The 16584-nt window shown below is 42.8% G+C and overlaps 1 protein-coding gene across 13 annotated transcripts in view; it reads right to left on the bottom strand.

Moving 5' to 3' along the window:
* The window catches only part of UNC79 (unc-79 subunit of NALCN channel complex), a 259172-nt gene that overhangs the window by 38355 nt on the left and 204233 nt on the right, over positions 1 to 16584 (bottom strand). For 12 of the 13 annotated variants that reach the window (XR_015061602.1, XM_085894924.1, XM_085894914.1 and 9 more), the window contains 6 exons: positions 14979 to 15017; positions 8822 to 8860; positions 5459 to 5571; positions 4636 to 4721; positions 4274 to 4447; positions 3958 to 4026 (listed from right to left, as the gene is read on the bottom strand). Coding sequence is in view for 12 of the 13 variants with exons in the window: in XM_085894924.1 (XP_085751050.1) it covers positions 3958 to 4026; positions 4274 to 4447; positions 4636 to 4721; positions 5459 to 5571; positions 8822 to 8860; positions 14979 to 15017 (520 nt within the window). In the remaining variant the exon portion in view is untranslated. The remainder of the gene's footprint in view (positions 1 to 3957; positions 4027 to 4273; positions 4448 to 4635; positions 4722 to 5458; positions 5572 to 8821; positions 8861 to 14978; positions 15018 to 16584) is intronic. The other variant, XM_085894918.1, reaches the window with a different exon arrangement.

The raw sequence follows: 16584 nt of genomic DNA, 5'->3' as shown, positions 1-16584 counted from the left end.
TTTTGGAGGATGCGACACTGAGAGCAGAGACGTCAACAAGTCACCTGAGCCAAGTCTCAAGTCGGTCTCAAGTCTTTAAAACAAAGTCTCAAGTCAAATCTGAAGTCACAAAATGTGTGACTCGAGTCCAAGTTGCTGACTCGAGTCGCCATCTCTAATTGAGAGCATCAAAAAACATTTTGTGGAAGTCCATTCCATTCATTTAGTACTCACTGGCTAAAAAAAAAAAAAAAAACTTGTTTCTCACTTCCTGTCTGGACCTACTCTGAAACAGTTTTAGATGGTGTCCTCTTGTGATTGTGTTTGCTGTAAGTGTGAAAAAGTGATTGGCTGGAACCCTGAGATTCCCATGCAGTAACTTGTAAATGGTAATCGTGTCACCCATTCGACGTCTGTAATACAATAAGTGCAGCTTCAGTACCTCCAGCCGTTGCTCGGCGTGTAGGAGTTTTTTTTTCCTCCTCTCCATGGATGCCAACCTATGGGGATTGCCCGTGCTCTTATCCTTTAAATGCTGAACGTCAAGCAAGGAAGCGGCACGAAGCAATGATGTGAGAGGTGGAGGAGATTTGCACACAGACAGGAAACTTGGAGACAATAAACGGAAATGATGTGAGAGGTTGGGGATGATTTGCCATTAAATATGGAGCCTTCAATTGAAAGGCCTGCAGTCACTTGTTCATTTGTTTCTTCCCCCAGAATACAACAGATTGGCAGTCGGAAGAATCTCTTCATTATTCTACTGGATTAACCTTTCGTGAAGATTTAAACATGTTGCCTCAAAATAATAATCATCTAAGATGTTTGTCATGTATACAGCACATGGCTCTTCGCGACATGGCTGTACTGCTGATGCAGTGCCCCCCCTGTTCATTAGAGCAGGAATTTGGTTGGCCAGAGTGCCAGTGATAGCTCACCTGCTCAGATGAAAATAATGAGAATATACAACAAGCAAGTAGAAAGAACATTACTTTGTTGTCGGTAATAATAGCAATCAATATTACTTTCTCGTTGGAATTTCTTTTAATTCTCGTCGACTTAAGTTTTTCAGATATTTGTGTAAAATTCTCCTGGACTGGAAAAACATTTCATGCCAACGAAAGTGCATGGATTGAAGATTTGGGTGAGGGGAAAGTGTGGGTCACTTCCACAGCTTTACAGGACATTGTGTCAAAAGAACTATGATAAAAAGAATATTTAACCTCCGCCATCGAAGGTGGACGGCACTGTTTTCACCCCTTTCTGTTTGTTTGTTTGTTTGTTATCTTGCCAAAACGAAGTTTTGCAAGATATGTTAGTCAGCTTGTATGTTTTTTTTTTGTTGTTGTTTGTCTGTAATCACGTATAAAAAATTCTGCAGAGCACAGTTATCATTGGAAATTTTTGTAACTTCGCTTATCAGAGGCCTATAGAGGTCCCTTTCAGTGCACAAAATTTTGAAGGTCAAGGTCAAAGGTCAAGGTCACTTTGTCGCAAATCAGGGGAGTCGACGAAACCCTTATTTTTAAAGTAATTTTGATCGGATCGTCTTCAAACTTCATGGGAATATAGTTCATGGTCTGGCGCTCAGCTGATTAGTTTTTGGTGGCGATTGGCCTTGACCTTCATGGTTGGCACCTGAGGTAAAACATATTTGACCCAAAGGTCAAATTTTCAAGTTTTAGGAACTATATCGTGGAGTACCTCAAATTGAACACCTCGATGAGTGCTTTCTCGATATGTCAAGCTTGAGACATTATGACGTCATTTGGTGACGTTATGAGACAAACACATATTTTTCATGGTTACTCTGTAGAACGATTCTCATCGGAATCTCTCGTAGGCAGATATTCCTCAGGGAGTCGCTCCTGGTGGATAGCAGCTCTGTTCACCTCAGTGTGACCTTGAAGAAGTCACACGTGGTCACCTTTTGGCAAGATACGGGTCACCCTGCGGGTGACATTGGTTTATTTGTTTGTTTGTTTGTGAACAGTATTACGGAAAAACTCCTGGACGGATTTTGACGAAACTTGGTGGGGGGATTATGTATGGTCCAAGGATCATGCCATTAGATTTTGGACTTGGTCCAAAGTCCAATATGGCCGCTATGGAGGCCATTTTGAAAAAAAATCGAATTTTTGTTTTTGCATTTCTACATGTTTTAAGTGATTTCCAACCAAAAAAAAAATGTTAGAGACAAAAAAACAAAATTTTGCAACTTTTTAAAAAAAAAAAATTCGATTTTGTTTGTAAATATTTGAATTTTTTTTTGCATTTCTACATGTTTTAAGTGATTTCCAACCCCCCCGCCACCCAAAAAAAAATTGTTAGAGAAAAAAAAAATTTTTGCAACTTTTTAAAAAAAAAGATTTTGATTTTATTTTTTTGGCATTTCTACATGCACGTCGATCTAGTTTAGTTTATTCAATCGTGGTTCAGTAGAGTCTGATCCGTTTTGACCTCCAATGAATAGGATATCAGGTTCACTTAAGTGACCCAGCAGTATTGGCGGCGGAGGTTTTGCACTCCACTGAGTGCTCCCCCTCTTGTCCGGAATGTTTTAGAACTTTTATGTTTTGGGCAAAATTAGAAGGATGTGTCAGCCGGAGTTACGCCAGTGTTTAAGTATCGATCAGGCCGTATACAGCTCCTGCTCGCAAAAAAAAGTCAAGAATTGCCATTCTCATCCTTGTGTCATACCTTTTGTCCTTCAAATTAAGTTGACAAAACATGCATCAGATCTTTCTCATCAGTCATCTTTGTCATTGAAAAAATATTCACCAATATAACGACTCCAGCATAATGGTTAAACAACAGTTTATAATAAATATTTTGCTTTATGGCCACTTGGCTATTACACCTTTTTTTATCCAGCTACACATCACCAAAGCCTCATTCCCCTACGCATCACCAACAGGTCGAGAAAATCCTTTAATGGAACATGGCAATGACGTAAGATTCAGATTATATACACAGTATATTTATTTCTGCATTATATGTCAATACCTTACATTTGCTTTTGTGTTTGCCTCACCTGGGCTTCAGCCAGGTGAGCTTATGCGATCGAGCAGTTTCCGTAGGTGAGTGAGTGAGTCAGTCGGTCAGTCAGTCCGTAAACACTTCAATCATTATCGCTTGAACCAAACACACGATATTGATGAAACTTGGCCACAAGCTTCATATATGATGCCGAGCGAAGGTGTTTTGACCGCATCAAAATCTGCGCTCAGTGAATGAGTCTACGGGAGGGGGGGGGGTTCACCCCCTCAAATAGGTATTTGCCATCTTCTCCGAAACTACACACACAATTTTGATGAAACTTGACCACAACCTTCATCAACCGTGATGTGCCAAAGTTTGTTCATGGCATTAAAAATATCGGGGTCTAAGGTGGTCTCCATGGGGTTTGAGTGAATGTTGCTCCTGATCCAGGTGAGCTCCAGGACGCGTGGTCCTATTTTTCAGTAACCTCCAGTTCAATATCCCACCGGACCTTGAGGCACCTTTAGTCAGTATATTCGTGTTGCCAGATGTATGAATGCAGTATTTTTACTCAAGCAGGGAGTCTGCCTCTTTTGCAGATGCTAACAAGGTAGTGATGCAGATTTTGGTTTCGTGTCCGCAGGATAGCCTCGAGGTCTGTGCACTTGCCTCTGAGCTCCATAACCTGGGTTTGAATGTCGGCCCAGCTATAAACTGTCATCCTGGCGTTTCGCAGGCAGGGCGAGGCATCACTGTGTGTGCCATCTCTCGGATGGATGTTAAGCCAGATGACCCCCCTAATCAGGCCGAGCTGTTGGTGGAGGTTAAAGATAATTTTGTGTCTTTCGCGAGGAGTGTTATCGCCAGCACCTTGGAACACATTCCATATTCCTGCCGGAATGCAGAGGAGAAACTACATCAGTAACACAGGCACATCCCTCAGACATAGTTTCACCAGCAGTCAGGTGCTGCAACTATACTCGGAATGGAACTTACCCGTGTTGCGATCGTGGCAGGGATTTTCAGGATACTGATAATAATCCTCAAGCAGGAATCAAGGCAACACTGGGAGAGATGGGAGAGTGCACTGGATTTAGAGAAGGCTTTGTTAGTTTTACTATTACTCTCAGTTACATCACAAATCAACAGTGAAGGCATGATTTATCGTTGAAAAAAAATCACAGCTGCCAAAATATTTTCATCATGAATGTATTTGCTCGAATCAGCCTGCATTAAATAACAGTGTGTGTGCATGAAACCCAATTTGCTCCATTAGTGCAGAACTAATTTCATTAGCCCTTGGTGGCCTCACCTTAACTGACAGTGAGAGTGGCAGTTTGGGGAGGAAGGCCTGTAACTGGCTGCAAATAGAGGCCCAGAGGTTACTAGGGGATTCCATTGGGAGAGCCTCCATGAAAGTTGCCAGATTGTCGAGGCAGCGTAGCATGACTGCACCTGTGGGCAGGTTTCGCTTGCCATTGAGCCCCTAGGTTGGGAAGTATCAGACAACGGACATTATGTCAAGGTTTGCAAAATGGGTCGGTGGCGGATCCCTGTGTATTATTTGAATGTAATTGCTGAAACCTTTGAGATGACCCTGTTAAAATGAACACCCAACATTGAATGTTCAACGCGTTATAATTTCCTGAGTTTTGATATGAACAACTTAATTACCTCTAACAGAATGTTCAACGCAGCAATAGAGCTCAACTCAGAGAAGTCAGACAGTACATTGGCCAGAGTTCGCAGGAAATTCACATCTGTAAAGGAAGGTGAGGGTTTTTCACTGTTCAACAGTAACTTTACAACTATGAATACATTCAAACTCCTGGGTTTCATTGTCAGCCATGATCTTTCTTGGGCAAACCACATATATCTCCCATTCCTTTTGTTCTGTCACGTCCTGATCCGTTCAGTGTGCTCGCTCTTCTATGAGCCTCGACTCGATTTAATGAAAGAAACGAACCCCGAGCATTGGGGCTTTTTTTCTTTACAGGAGCGAGACTCGTGGAAGTGGAAGGTAGAACTGACAGTGGAACAAAGATCAAGGGAATGAATGAACAGGAAAAGAGGGAAGTGAAGAGGGGAGGAAGCACTGAAGCTAGAGAATGAAATGGTTGAGTTAGGAAAGGTTAATGGTGGTAATAAACATCATGGGTAAGAGTTGGGGTAATTTCTAAAGATGGTTGCTCTGGACTTGTCTCATTACACATGAAGTATTTTAAATTTTTTCTCAGTTGTTTTTTCAACTTCCTGCACAAATCATCTGGATTGTGAGTGCAGCACCACTTAATTTACTTTGAAAGTTACTCATGATATAATTTATTGTTTCACTCTGATGATACACTCCTTGGGAAGTGGTGTAAGTGCAAGGAGCAAACTTACTTATAAGCTCAATGTAGAAGAAAAACATCAAACTGAAATCTATACAGACTCACCACTATGTATACAAAAGGCTGATTATTAATTGTGTCGAAGTGTGATGTGATGTTGATACCTTTGATGTAGCTCCGGAAGAGTTGAAGAAGGATTCCATTGGGAGCGAGTTGGTGAAAAATGCAGCGAAGGAATTGCTTTGCCACACCAGGTGCATTCCCTGGAATCACAATGCTGGAAGACAAGAAGAGAAAGAAATTTCTCCAACATTATCTCCATGAGGAATACAACATTTGTCTAGGCTAGTGTCTGACCTGTGTGGGCAGACAGTTCGAACAATAGCTTTCATCAACTGTCGTGGCAAAATAATCAGGAGCAGGTTTAAACTGGAACTGCAGCTTATAACTGCAGGCAGAGATGCCGGGTACCAAATGGCTCGTTCCAATGATAACGCCATCTTATGATGATGCCATCCCACACAGCCTGTTCTAATGACCATACCATCCTTTGACGATGCCATCCTATACCGTCCGTTCCAATGATGATGCCATCCCACACAGCCTGTTCCAATGACCATACCATCCTTTTGACGATGCCATCCTCTGCCGTCCGTTCCAATGATTATGCCATCCCACGCTGCCCATTCCAATGACCATGTCATACGATGATAATGCCATCACATGCAGTCAATTCCAATGATGATGCCACCGCTTACATCATTTTAAAGAAACAATATTTCTCATGGCTAGTTGATCCCAAGAACTGCGAACTCCACACATGGCTTCCTGACTTCCTCTCCTCTCATAGCCAATGTATGCCACTCAACAGAATCCTTTCATCTCCTCTCCTTGTCAAAGCTGGAGTGCCCCAATGCAGTGTTCTGGGCCCAGTCCTATTCCTAATCTTCATCAATGATCTCTCTGACTCTGGAAAGTCATCCATATCTATTTTCTGATGACTCTACCTTCTGCCATGACATCCCTCATCTTTCAGACAGACAGGCTGCAGCCTCTTCCTTCTCTTCAAACCTTGCCAAAATCATAAGCTGGTCAAATACCTGCAACATGTCTTTGAATCCTGACAAATCTCACACTCACCATCCCTGTCTCTCCAAAAGGACCATCCGGCAAACCCTCCTATCTACTTTCTTAACACTTCTTGAGGAAATTCAGTCATTCTAACTCCTGAGTCTCACTATCTGCAATGATCTTTCTTGGGCAAACCACATTTCAAAGTTGGCCGCCAAAGCCAGCTGCCGACTGGGCATCCTCCATCGTCCAAAGTCGTTCCTTGGCACACCTGAACTCCTATCCACCTGCAAGGTCTTCATTCGCAGCATATTGGAGTGCTGCTCTCCTCTCTGGGCTGACTCCCCTGACTCATATCTTGCTCAGCTTAATGCCGTGGAAAACCAAGTCCTTTAAGATTATTGGAAAATCCCACAATGAAGTTGAGTCGATGGGCCAATCACTCCGCCATCGCACATGGGTCTGTGGTCTTCCTGTTATCTACTGCTTCCGTTCTGGTCTTTCACCCTCTGCTCTTTCCGTGCTTTGTCCCCCACACCCCCCAGGTTTCTATAAGGCACACACAGTCCACCATCAACTCCCTCCTAGTGAAGCTACATAAATCCAGGATCAATGCTCACCTCTACTCATTTGTTCCTGTTTTGTCCCACCTGTGGAACCAACTTCCACCTCCTCTTCCATCTATTTCTTCCCGACAAGTCTTCAAGACAGCTATTCACCACCATCTCAGATCGTGCCCAATTCAAAACAATCATCTTTTCTACCCTCGCTAACCTAACCCAAATCCCTCCTCCTTCCAAATTTCCAGTTTTCCCTCCTTGGAGTTTTCTTCTGTATCCATCTTGTCCAACCCATACATCCTCTCCTGCCCCCCCCCCAATTCCTCCCCACATCCATTGTTTGTCCAAGTCTCCCTCTACCTTGGCCTTCTACTCTGCTCTTGGTGTTTCCGCCCTCTCTATACTGTTCATTTTGTGTCATGTTTTGCATGTTTTGCGTCCTGTTTTTGTCTGTTACATCCTGATCCATGCAGTGTACTAGCTCTTCCATGTCCCCCACCTCTCAAGAATAGGGTTGAGAAGACAAATTTTGCAAGTAAGGACCAATAACATTTGATATCCACTCTCTTTCCACTTCATGCTGGTTGACTTTGAGACTGGTGTGAAATGATGTACCGAGGTCTCATCACATGTCACAAACTTCTTAAAGAAATCCCCTCCTCCCCATGGTGGGGTTCCAGGAGCTCTGTTATAATGCCCTGAGTTTATTTTTCAAATAGAAGTCATTCGGTATCCACCTTGAACTAACGCAGGTTAACTTTATTGAATATCAAGTGAAAATTCATGATAATTTCCACATTTCCTCTCTCCTAATCCGGTGATTCTTCGAAATACACTGTTCATCATGTGTGTTGATATTTGCTTGAAAAACAGCAGTTGATTTCATGTGAGCATTGTTCAAGTTCGCTCACCAATTCACAATAATTTTTGAAATCACTGGATTTTTTAAAGCATAACTACAGGAAAGAACAAATTGTGCAGTCTCGAGCTGTGACAATCAGCTGGTTTGATGCTCTTCTTCACAATGAACTTCATGGTATACCTCTCGTTCACAGCACATGTGACTGTTGCCTGCCATCTTGATTTTACCCAGAATACTTTGAGCAGCATTCATTTCAACATCTCTATAACTTGCTCAACAGAGACAACACAATTGCACAAAACGTTGGCAATGACCGATTCTTCATTCGTACACAGCGCAAAGCTGCAGGGTAGCTTTATTGGCTGAGGTTGTGGCTGTGCCGCTGATGCAATGCCCTCTGCTGGTTCGGACAGGAGTTTCTAATTTGTTCAGGGTACCAGCAATAGCTCACCCACTCTTCACAAAGGACACCGTGGGATCTTTAACGTCCACTAACGAATGCTGGCAGATGTGACGCCCAATTTAATGTCCATCCGAGGGATGACAAACGCATTGATGAATCACCATGCCTGTGAAACATTGGGATGACAGTTTACAGCTGAGTCGGGATTCAAACGCAGGCTAGACAGCTTGGAGGCAATGTGCGTACCTCTTGGTCATCCTGTCAGCTTAATGACCTATTGTTTTTACATGTTTAAAAATTAAATTCCAAATCAACCTTGAATGACCCTGGTATTTGTAAGATAGACAATGAGATTTGTTTTTTTTCACTTGTAAGTGCAATTCAGGACACACAGCTAGACATTCCTTCATACACAGAAGCATGCTCCACATTGAAGTCCCCATTGTTGGCTCAAGTTATTAAAGTTTTATTTGGATTTGGTTTTTGTTCAGCAGGACACCCAGGATCACAGTCACAAGTGAGTTCCTTAGCAGTCTCTGAAAGCACCATAAGAAGATAATTTTACAAACCATAGATACCATAAAACATCATAAAACATCACATGTACATCCTCATTGAAGTTCTTTCTCACCTTTCGGCTTGCCACGGATACAGTCCGCTGCATGCCAACCTGATGAGAAATGATTGGAATTGGAAAATTGACAAAACAGGAACTCAAAAGCACTTAGAGGTCACTCTGAAGGACTGAAGTTGAGTAACTGAGACAGTATTCAAATCATCATCACACCATTTGAAAGCCTTTATCCCTGAGCAAGGGTCAGCTTTTTTGCGGGCTCCAATCATGGTACCCTTTCTTGTGGCAATGTTTTTTTTTATAGCTGAATGCCCTTCCTGACGCCAACCCTTCAGTAACCTTCGACCCTGCAGGGATAATTACCAGTATACTGGTGCTCAATTCGCTGACCTTTGTTAGGATGACAGGCTGAGTCAACCCACCCTGATGCTAACTCAGCAGCCAGTGGGGCTCGAACTCAGGACCCCAAGTATCCCAAGCCACCGCCTTAGCCACTAAGCCACACAAGGCTCATTGAGACAGTATTCAAATAAGACAGGTTAAAAAAATTTGATATCCACTTTTTGATAAAATTTGATAACATTTGATAAAATTTTATCACAAATTTATCACAAATTTGATAAAAATTTGTGATAAAATTTGTGATATCAAATTTGTGATAAAAAAATTTTTATCACAAATTTGATAAAAAAAAAATTGCTTCCCTTCATAATCATTTATGCAGTTTGTCTATACACATGAGAGCAGACAAGTTCGAATGATAATTTCTTGGTTGGGATTTGAAACTCCAGCATCATTCAAGATATCGTTCAAGTGATCGTCAAACGACAAGGACGTATGAAGTTGTAAATTCATCAAGCAGCACCAATAAATAATAAAGGCATTTCTACTCTTTGATTGACGAATTGCAATTACAGTATCTTTTTCATAATTGAAACAACAGTGTCGTTCGAAGAAAGCCGACTCCAACTCGAGGTTTATGAGGCATCAAGTGGAAGTCTGAGTCAAGTGGTCTTCGAATCCGAGCCCCTGAAACGTATGTCGCCAGCAAAGCAGTGAAGAATATGTGAAATGAGGATCAAGCTGCCATTGGTTTTTCAAAAAAGGTCTTTCTTTGTCGAAACCTTTTACTCGGCAACGAGATTTTACTTAGCGGAACGTTCGGCTGAGCTTTTGTCTCTCACAACAAACTTTCCATTTGGCAAGTTGAGTTTTTATTGTAATGCTGTGCTCGAGTTGATGGAATAACTTAATTATAGACACTTTATAACTTCTGGAGTAAATGCCACAAGTGCTCCTAAGGTAGCAAAATGAAAGTACATCTGCAGCCATTACCCATGAGATGTTCGCCATGTCATGAGGATAACGAACCAAAGATTAAGATTTTCACAACAAACTTCCACTTGAACTTATACATGATTCTCGATCACCCACGCTCCCTCTTTATCCTTAAAGTGTCATGTTAAACATTTATAAGCATTGTCTATCTTCACATGAGAAGTGTTATGCTAGTTGAAACAAAATGGCTTTATAGTTTGATTCATGCACACTCAGAAGTTTGCATGTTTTTGCAATGTGATAATTATATGGTCGGTAGCCAACAACTATGTTTTATTTTATTTTTACCTTTTGGAACTATTTTTACATTGGACTCAAATGATACTTTTGCTTGAGTTTGGAGCCATAAGGTGCGGAGCCTGAGTCCAAGTCCCAGTTCTTGCATCCTTCGTCTGAGCCATACATTACCAAAAACACGATGCAGGTGGAGAAGGCCTGAGAGCTCTGATGGTAAAGTAAGAGCAAACTTTATCGACACTTTAGATGGGAAGTCATAATTTGATGGAGCACATTGCTCTACTATTTGAGTAATGTATCCATCTTGAATATTCACAAGAAAAGGCAAACTTGGCACAAGTAAACAAAGAAACATCCAGGTTGGCTTTCAGCCATATCATCTGAACTGTTGGCTTATGATGCTGTGAATTTGGGTTCAAATCCTGTATACTATACTTGTTTGACTATATATATATATATATATATATATATATATATATATATATATATATATATATATATATATATATATATATATATATTTTTTTTTTTTTTCAGTTCATATTTTTCAAACAGACATCTCAACATGCCATCTTAAGTCTGAGTACAACTTAAAGTTAGACGAGTCTGAGTCCTGAGGTGCTTTAACACACCATACCTTCACTGACAATGGGACAATGGGGGCAAGTCTTGAATTGTCATTTTGAAGTCAAAACAACACTTTGTTTGCGTATCACATTATATATTTTTACGTCGACCACCCCTCCTGCAAAGCAAAAATTGGGTGAACCACAACTTGCTCTTTGGTATTGCCTGTACAGACTCAGGCGCATCTGCCATTTTACTGTCCTCTCCTTATCGGAGTAGTGTCGTGTGATGATGTCAGCACAATGCCATGGATTATTGAATAATTTGGCCCCAATTCACTCCTGCATATCGAACCGGTTAAATATTTCCATTCAATTAAAACTGATTGCCGGACAACATTATGCGGACAACAAAACGAATTTCCATACCGGATCGGTCGAGGCCCGGGTTACCAACGACCGCCACCGGTACCGGTGGTCAGCAGGGTACCAGTGGAAATTGTGCTACTGCTGGGCGAAGGAGGAGAAGGAGACGGGGAAGGCGAGTCCGGAGGCAGTGGGAGAGGGGGAAGGGTAGAAGTGTGGAGGTAAGAGTTGGAACTCTGAATGTTGGGACGATGACTGGCAAAGGGCGAGAGTTGGCTGATATGATGGAGAGAAGAAAGGTGGACATACTGTGTGTACAAGAGACCAAGTGGATGGGGAGTAAGGCGAGGAGCATTGGAGGTGGTTTCAAACTGTTCTACCATGGTGTGGATGGGAGGAGAAATGGTGTCGGGATAATCCTGAAGGAAGATCATGTCAAGAGGGTATTGGAGGTGAGGAGGGTGTCTGACCGAGTGATGAGTGTGAAGTTGGAAATTGAAGGGGTGATGATGAATGTCATCAGTGCATATACCCCACATATGGGGTGTGAGATGGAATATAAAGAAGATTTCTGGAGTGAGTTAGATGAAGTGGTGGAGAGTGTATCCAAGGATGAAAGAGTGGTGATTGGAGCAGATTTCAATGGTCATGTGTTGGGGAGAGGTAATAAAGAGGATGAGGAGGTGATGGGGAGGTACGGTCTCAACAAGAGAAATGTGGAAGGGCAAATGGTGGTAGAGTTTGCAAAAAGAATGGAAATGGCAGTGGTAAACACGTATTTCAAGAAGAAGGAGGAACACAGGGTGACATACAAGAGTGGAGGAAAGTGCACACAGGTGGATTACATCTTAAGTAGGAGATGCAACCTGAAAGAGAGTAGTGACTGTAAGGTTGTGGCAGGAGAGTGTAGCTCGACAGCATCGATTGGTGGTCTGTAGGGATGACTTTCGAGGTGAGGTTGAGGAAGAGAGTGAGGGCTGAACCAAGGACCAGATGGTGGAAGCTGAAGGAGGAAGACTGTTGCGTGAAATTTAGGGAGGAGGTGAAACAGGCGCTGGATGGTGGTAAAGATGGGTGGGATGATTGGGCAACGACAGCAGAAGTTGTGAGGGAGATTGCTCGGAAGGTACTTGGTGTGACATCTGGACAGAGGAAGGAAGATAAGGAGACTTGGTGGTGGAATGAGGAAGTACAGGAAAGTATAAGGAAGAAGGGGTTGGCTAAAAAGAAGTGGGATAGTCAGAGAGATGAAGAAAGTAGGCAGGAGTACAAGGAGTGGCGTCGAAAAGCAAAAAGAGAGGTGGCAAAGGCCAAGGAAAAGGCATATGACGAGCTGTATGAGAAGCTGGATACAAAAGAAGGGGAAAAGGATTTATACCGATTGGCAAGACAGAGGGACCGAGCTGGGAAGGATGTGCTGCAGGTTAGGGTGATAAAGGACGCAAATGGGAATGTGCTGACGAGCGAGGAGAGTGTGTTGAGAAGGTGGATGGAGTACTTTGAGGAGCTGATGAATGAAGAAAATGAGAGAGAGAGAAGGTTGGAAGAGGTGGAGATAGTGAATCTGGAAGTGGGGTGGATCAGTAAGGATGAAGTGAGGACTGCTATGAAGAAGATGAAAAGTGGAAAGGCGGTTGGCCCAGATGGTATACCAGTGGAGGCATGGAAGTGCTTAGGAGAGATGGCAGTGGGGTTGTTAACCAGATTGTTTAATAAAGTCTTGGAAAGTGAGAGGATGCCGGAGGAGTGGAGATTAAGTGTACTGGTTCCAATTTTCAAGAATAAGGGTGATGTGCAGAGCTGTGGAAATTACAGAGGGATAAAGTTGTTAAGCCACACCATGAAGTTGTGGGAAAGAGTAGTGGAAGCTCGGTTGAGAGGAGAGGTGACGATCTGTGAGCAGCAATATGGGTTTATGCCAGGAAAGAGCACCACTGATGCGATGTTTGCTTTGAGAATGTTGATGGAGAAGTATAGGGAAGGCCAGAAAGAGTTACATTGTGTGTTTGTGGATTTAGAGAAAGCTTATGATAGGGTGCCAAGAGAGGAGTTGTGGCATTGTATGAGGAAGTCGGGAGTGGTGGAGAAGTATGTGAGGATCGTGCAGGATATGTATGAGGACAGTGTGACAGCGGTGAGGTGTGCGGTAGGAATGACGGACCGGTTTAAGGTTAAAGTGGGATTGCACCAAGGATCGACTCTGAGCCCTTTCCTGTTTGCAATGGTGATGGACAGGTTGACGGACGAGATCAGACTGGAGTCTCCATGGACCATGATGTTCGCGGATGACATCATGATCTGTAGGGAGAGTAGGGAGCAGGCTGAATCGAGCCTTGAGAGGTGGAGGTACGCACTGGAGAGAAGGGGAATGTTAGTCAGTAGGAGTAAGACGGAGTACATGTGCGTAAATGAGAGGGAGGGTGGTGGTATGGTGCAGTTGCAAGGAGTTGAGGTGGGGAAGGTGGATTGGTTTAAATACTTGGGATAAACTGTCCAAAGTAACGGAGAGTGTGGGAGAGAAGTGAAAAAAAGAGTGCAGGCAGGATGGAGTGGGTGGAGAAGAGTTGCAGGAGTGATTTGTGACAGAAGGGTAGCTGCAAGAGTGAAGGGGAAAGTATACAAGACGGTAGTGAGACCAGCTATGTTGTATGGTTTGGAGGCGGTGGCGCTAACAAAAAGACAGGAAGCAGAGCTGGAGGTGGCAGAGTTAAAGATGCTGCGATTCTCGTTGGGAGTGACGAGGATGGATAGGATAAGAAATGAGTGTATTAGAGGGACAGCGCAGGTAGGACGGTTTGGAGACAAAGTGAGAGAGGCGAGATTGAGATGGTTTGGACATGTGCTCAGGAGGGAAGCGGAGTATATCGGGAGAAGGATGTTGAAGATGGAGCTGCCAGGCAGGAGGAGAAGAGGAAGGCCAAAGAAGAGGTTCATGGATGCGGTGAGGGCGGACATGCGGGTGGTTGGAGTGTCAATGGAAGATGTGGAGGATAGAGCAAAATGGAGACAGTTGGTCCGCTGTGGCGACCCCTAGCGGGAGCAAGCCGAAAGAGGAAGAAGAAGAAGAAGAAGAAGAATTAAAACTGATTGCCGTTCGGAGTGGGTGTGAATGCCACTTCATGGCTGAACTGCCTGATCCCACTTGCCATTAAAAGTATTGTGTGCGTGGGCCTCTGGACTCAACTTGTACATCACTGGTCAAACGCTCTCATAATTACTGTGCTGTGCAATATCAAATAACATGAGCACGACATGACAGCAATTATAAATCCAGCAAGTATCATATTACCAACAGGTACATTCGATGCCCCAAGTACGTCGTCACATGTAACTGCCCACTTTGAATTACAATAATTCTCATGAATTTTGTGACTCAGAAGTGCTGGAGCACAGGCATCCTAACTTTTCATTTCTGAATTGCTCTTCTTTGTCCAAACATTTTCTCTCCCGGATCTTCTCCTACATTAGCTCCGATACTAGTTTCCATCAGTACCTTTTCAAAATGGTTTCAATATGTCCACTAGAATCATGGTATTCCTTGCATTCCAATGAATGACCACCATAAAAAAAACACAGATCGTTTGGTAAATGTTCCAGAGTTCTGCATGGCCCTCCCTCCCCCAGTACTGTGAGAAAAAGGTTAAATGTCATGCATCATCATCCAAAGGAAAAAAAAAGAGCAGGAGGGAATGACTGTTGCAGGATACCTTTCATTCTGGGAAGGGTAAAGGACATCGGCTGCAATCCTAAGAGAAAAGAGAGAAAGGAACATGCAGGAGGATCTCTAAAAAAGAAGAGTCATGCAAGAACAGGATCAGGCTTAAGAGTTCAATGGGATGAGCTATCATTCCACGTACGGGTTTTGTATCCGGTGAATGGATTAAAGGTCCACCTGCATAAAGGTGAAAACGGAGCACAATATTCAAACTGCAAGGTCTCCTGAAACATGAAATGCAAGACAATCGCTTTTTGGGGTTTACGTATTGTTTTTTCATCGAGATTATTTGTTGAATTTTACAAAAGCTCATCGTTTGGTTGCCGTTGCCTGACCGATCGTAGACACGGCCGGTTCACCCAATGAAACTGGGTCACCTGGCCGTGAACGCTCGAAAACGTTAATTTCATCACAAAATGGAAAAGTTATTCGAACGACCCAACGCCTGTGGATGATGCACCCCTGAACAATTGTCCCATTTCATGGTGTGTGAGATTGTGATTGTTGATGTAGCAATATGGCATATGAATGATGAAGCCAATCACTGCTCACGTAATCTCGTCCCACTTTTATTCTTGGATGTATAATTGGATCACAATGTTCGCAGTTGCCAGCTTTGAAGGGAGTACGATGTCAAGATGCAGTCGGCAGAAACATGAGACACTGCCATTGAGTGTAGAAGATATTCAAATCGGCTAAAGGAGATATATCTACCCAAACTCATAGAACTCTACAATTGTACTGGGTCTTCAGAGGGAAAAATAATAATTTAGTGACATAAAATTATAGTCAGTCATTGTTGATATATTTTAGTGTGGTTTAACACCAAATGTATTTTTCAGGATGGAGGGAGTTTATATCGTAAACCAAAAAGTAATCCGAAATTCGATTTGGATCGGTAATGGCTTTGGTGTCATCTTTCAATTCGACCAAAGTCACGTGGCCGAACTTGTGTATTTCTCATCTTCAATGAGACATTGACGCACACCTTCATGTTAATTGCTCTTTGGCAAATTTCCCATGTTGAAGAGTATTTTTTTGTTTTTTGATCGAACCTTACTTCGACATAAATAACCATGAAAGTGCAGATAAAGAACAGAAAGTGCGGTACACATGCAATGACATGCTGAGGCACTGTGATGCGGAGTACAGGAAGCAGGCACAAGGAGTGCAAGAAGCAGACATTGAAAGAACAAGGCAGAACTAGACATCTGTGATCACAAAGCGATCGCCAAGGGTAACCCTCTCCCAAGCGGGGAAGGCTTACCCTTGGCAATCGTCTGTGACTTACCCTTGGGCCATCTATGGTGGCAGAGGTAAAAACAATACCGGTACTCTACATTTATTTGGATACCTGTTTAAATACTCAACCTGAGCTGTGAAGTATCGGTTCGATTCCTGAGCCAATTATAAATTGTCCAATTGGTATTTCGCAGGCAGGTAGCCTGATGAATTAATTAACAATTCAAGTCACCTGATGAAGGATGAAATTACTCTTGATGAGATGGGGGTGAAGTTTGTTACTTTTAAATACTGTATGTCATCATGGTAACTGGCTAGATTTTGTTAGGCCCTTTGGAATAGGAAAATAAATAAAT

This window comes from Eptatretus burgeri, chromosome 9 (genome assembly GCF_056783735.1).
Source record: "Eptatretus burgeri isolate ZD-2024b chromosome 9, Ebu_testis_v1, whole genome shotgun sequence".
NCBI lineage: Eukaryota > Metazoa > Chordata > Myxini > Myxiniformes > Myxinidae > Eptatretus > Eptatretus burgeri.
The sequence above is the reverse complement of the archived record's forward strand: the minus strand, read 5'-3'. Positions and strand labels throughout refer to the sequence as shown.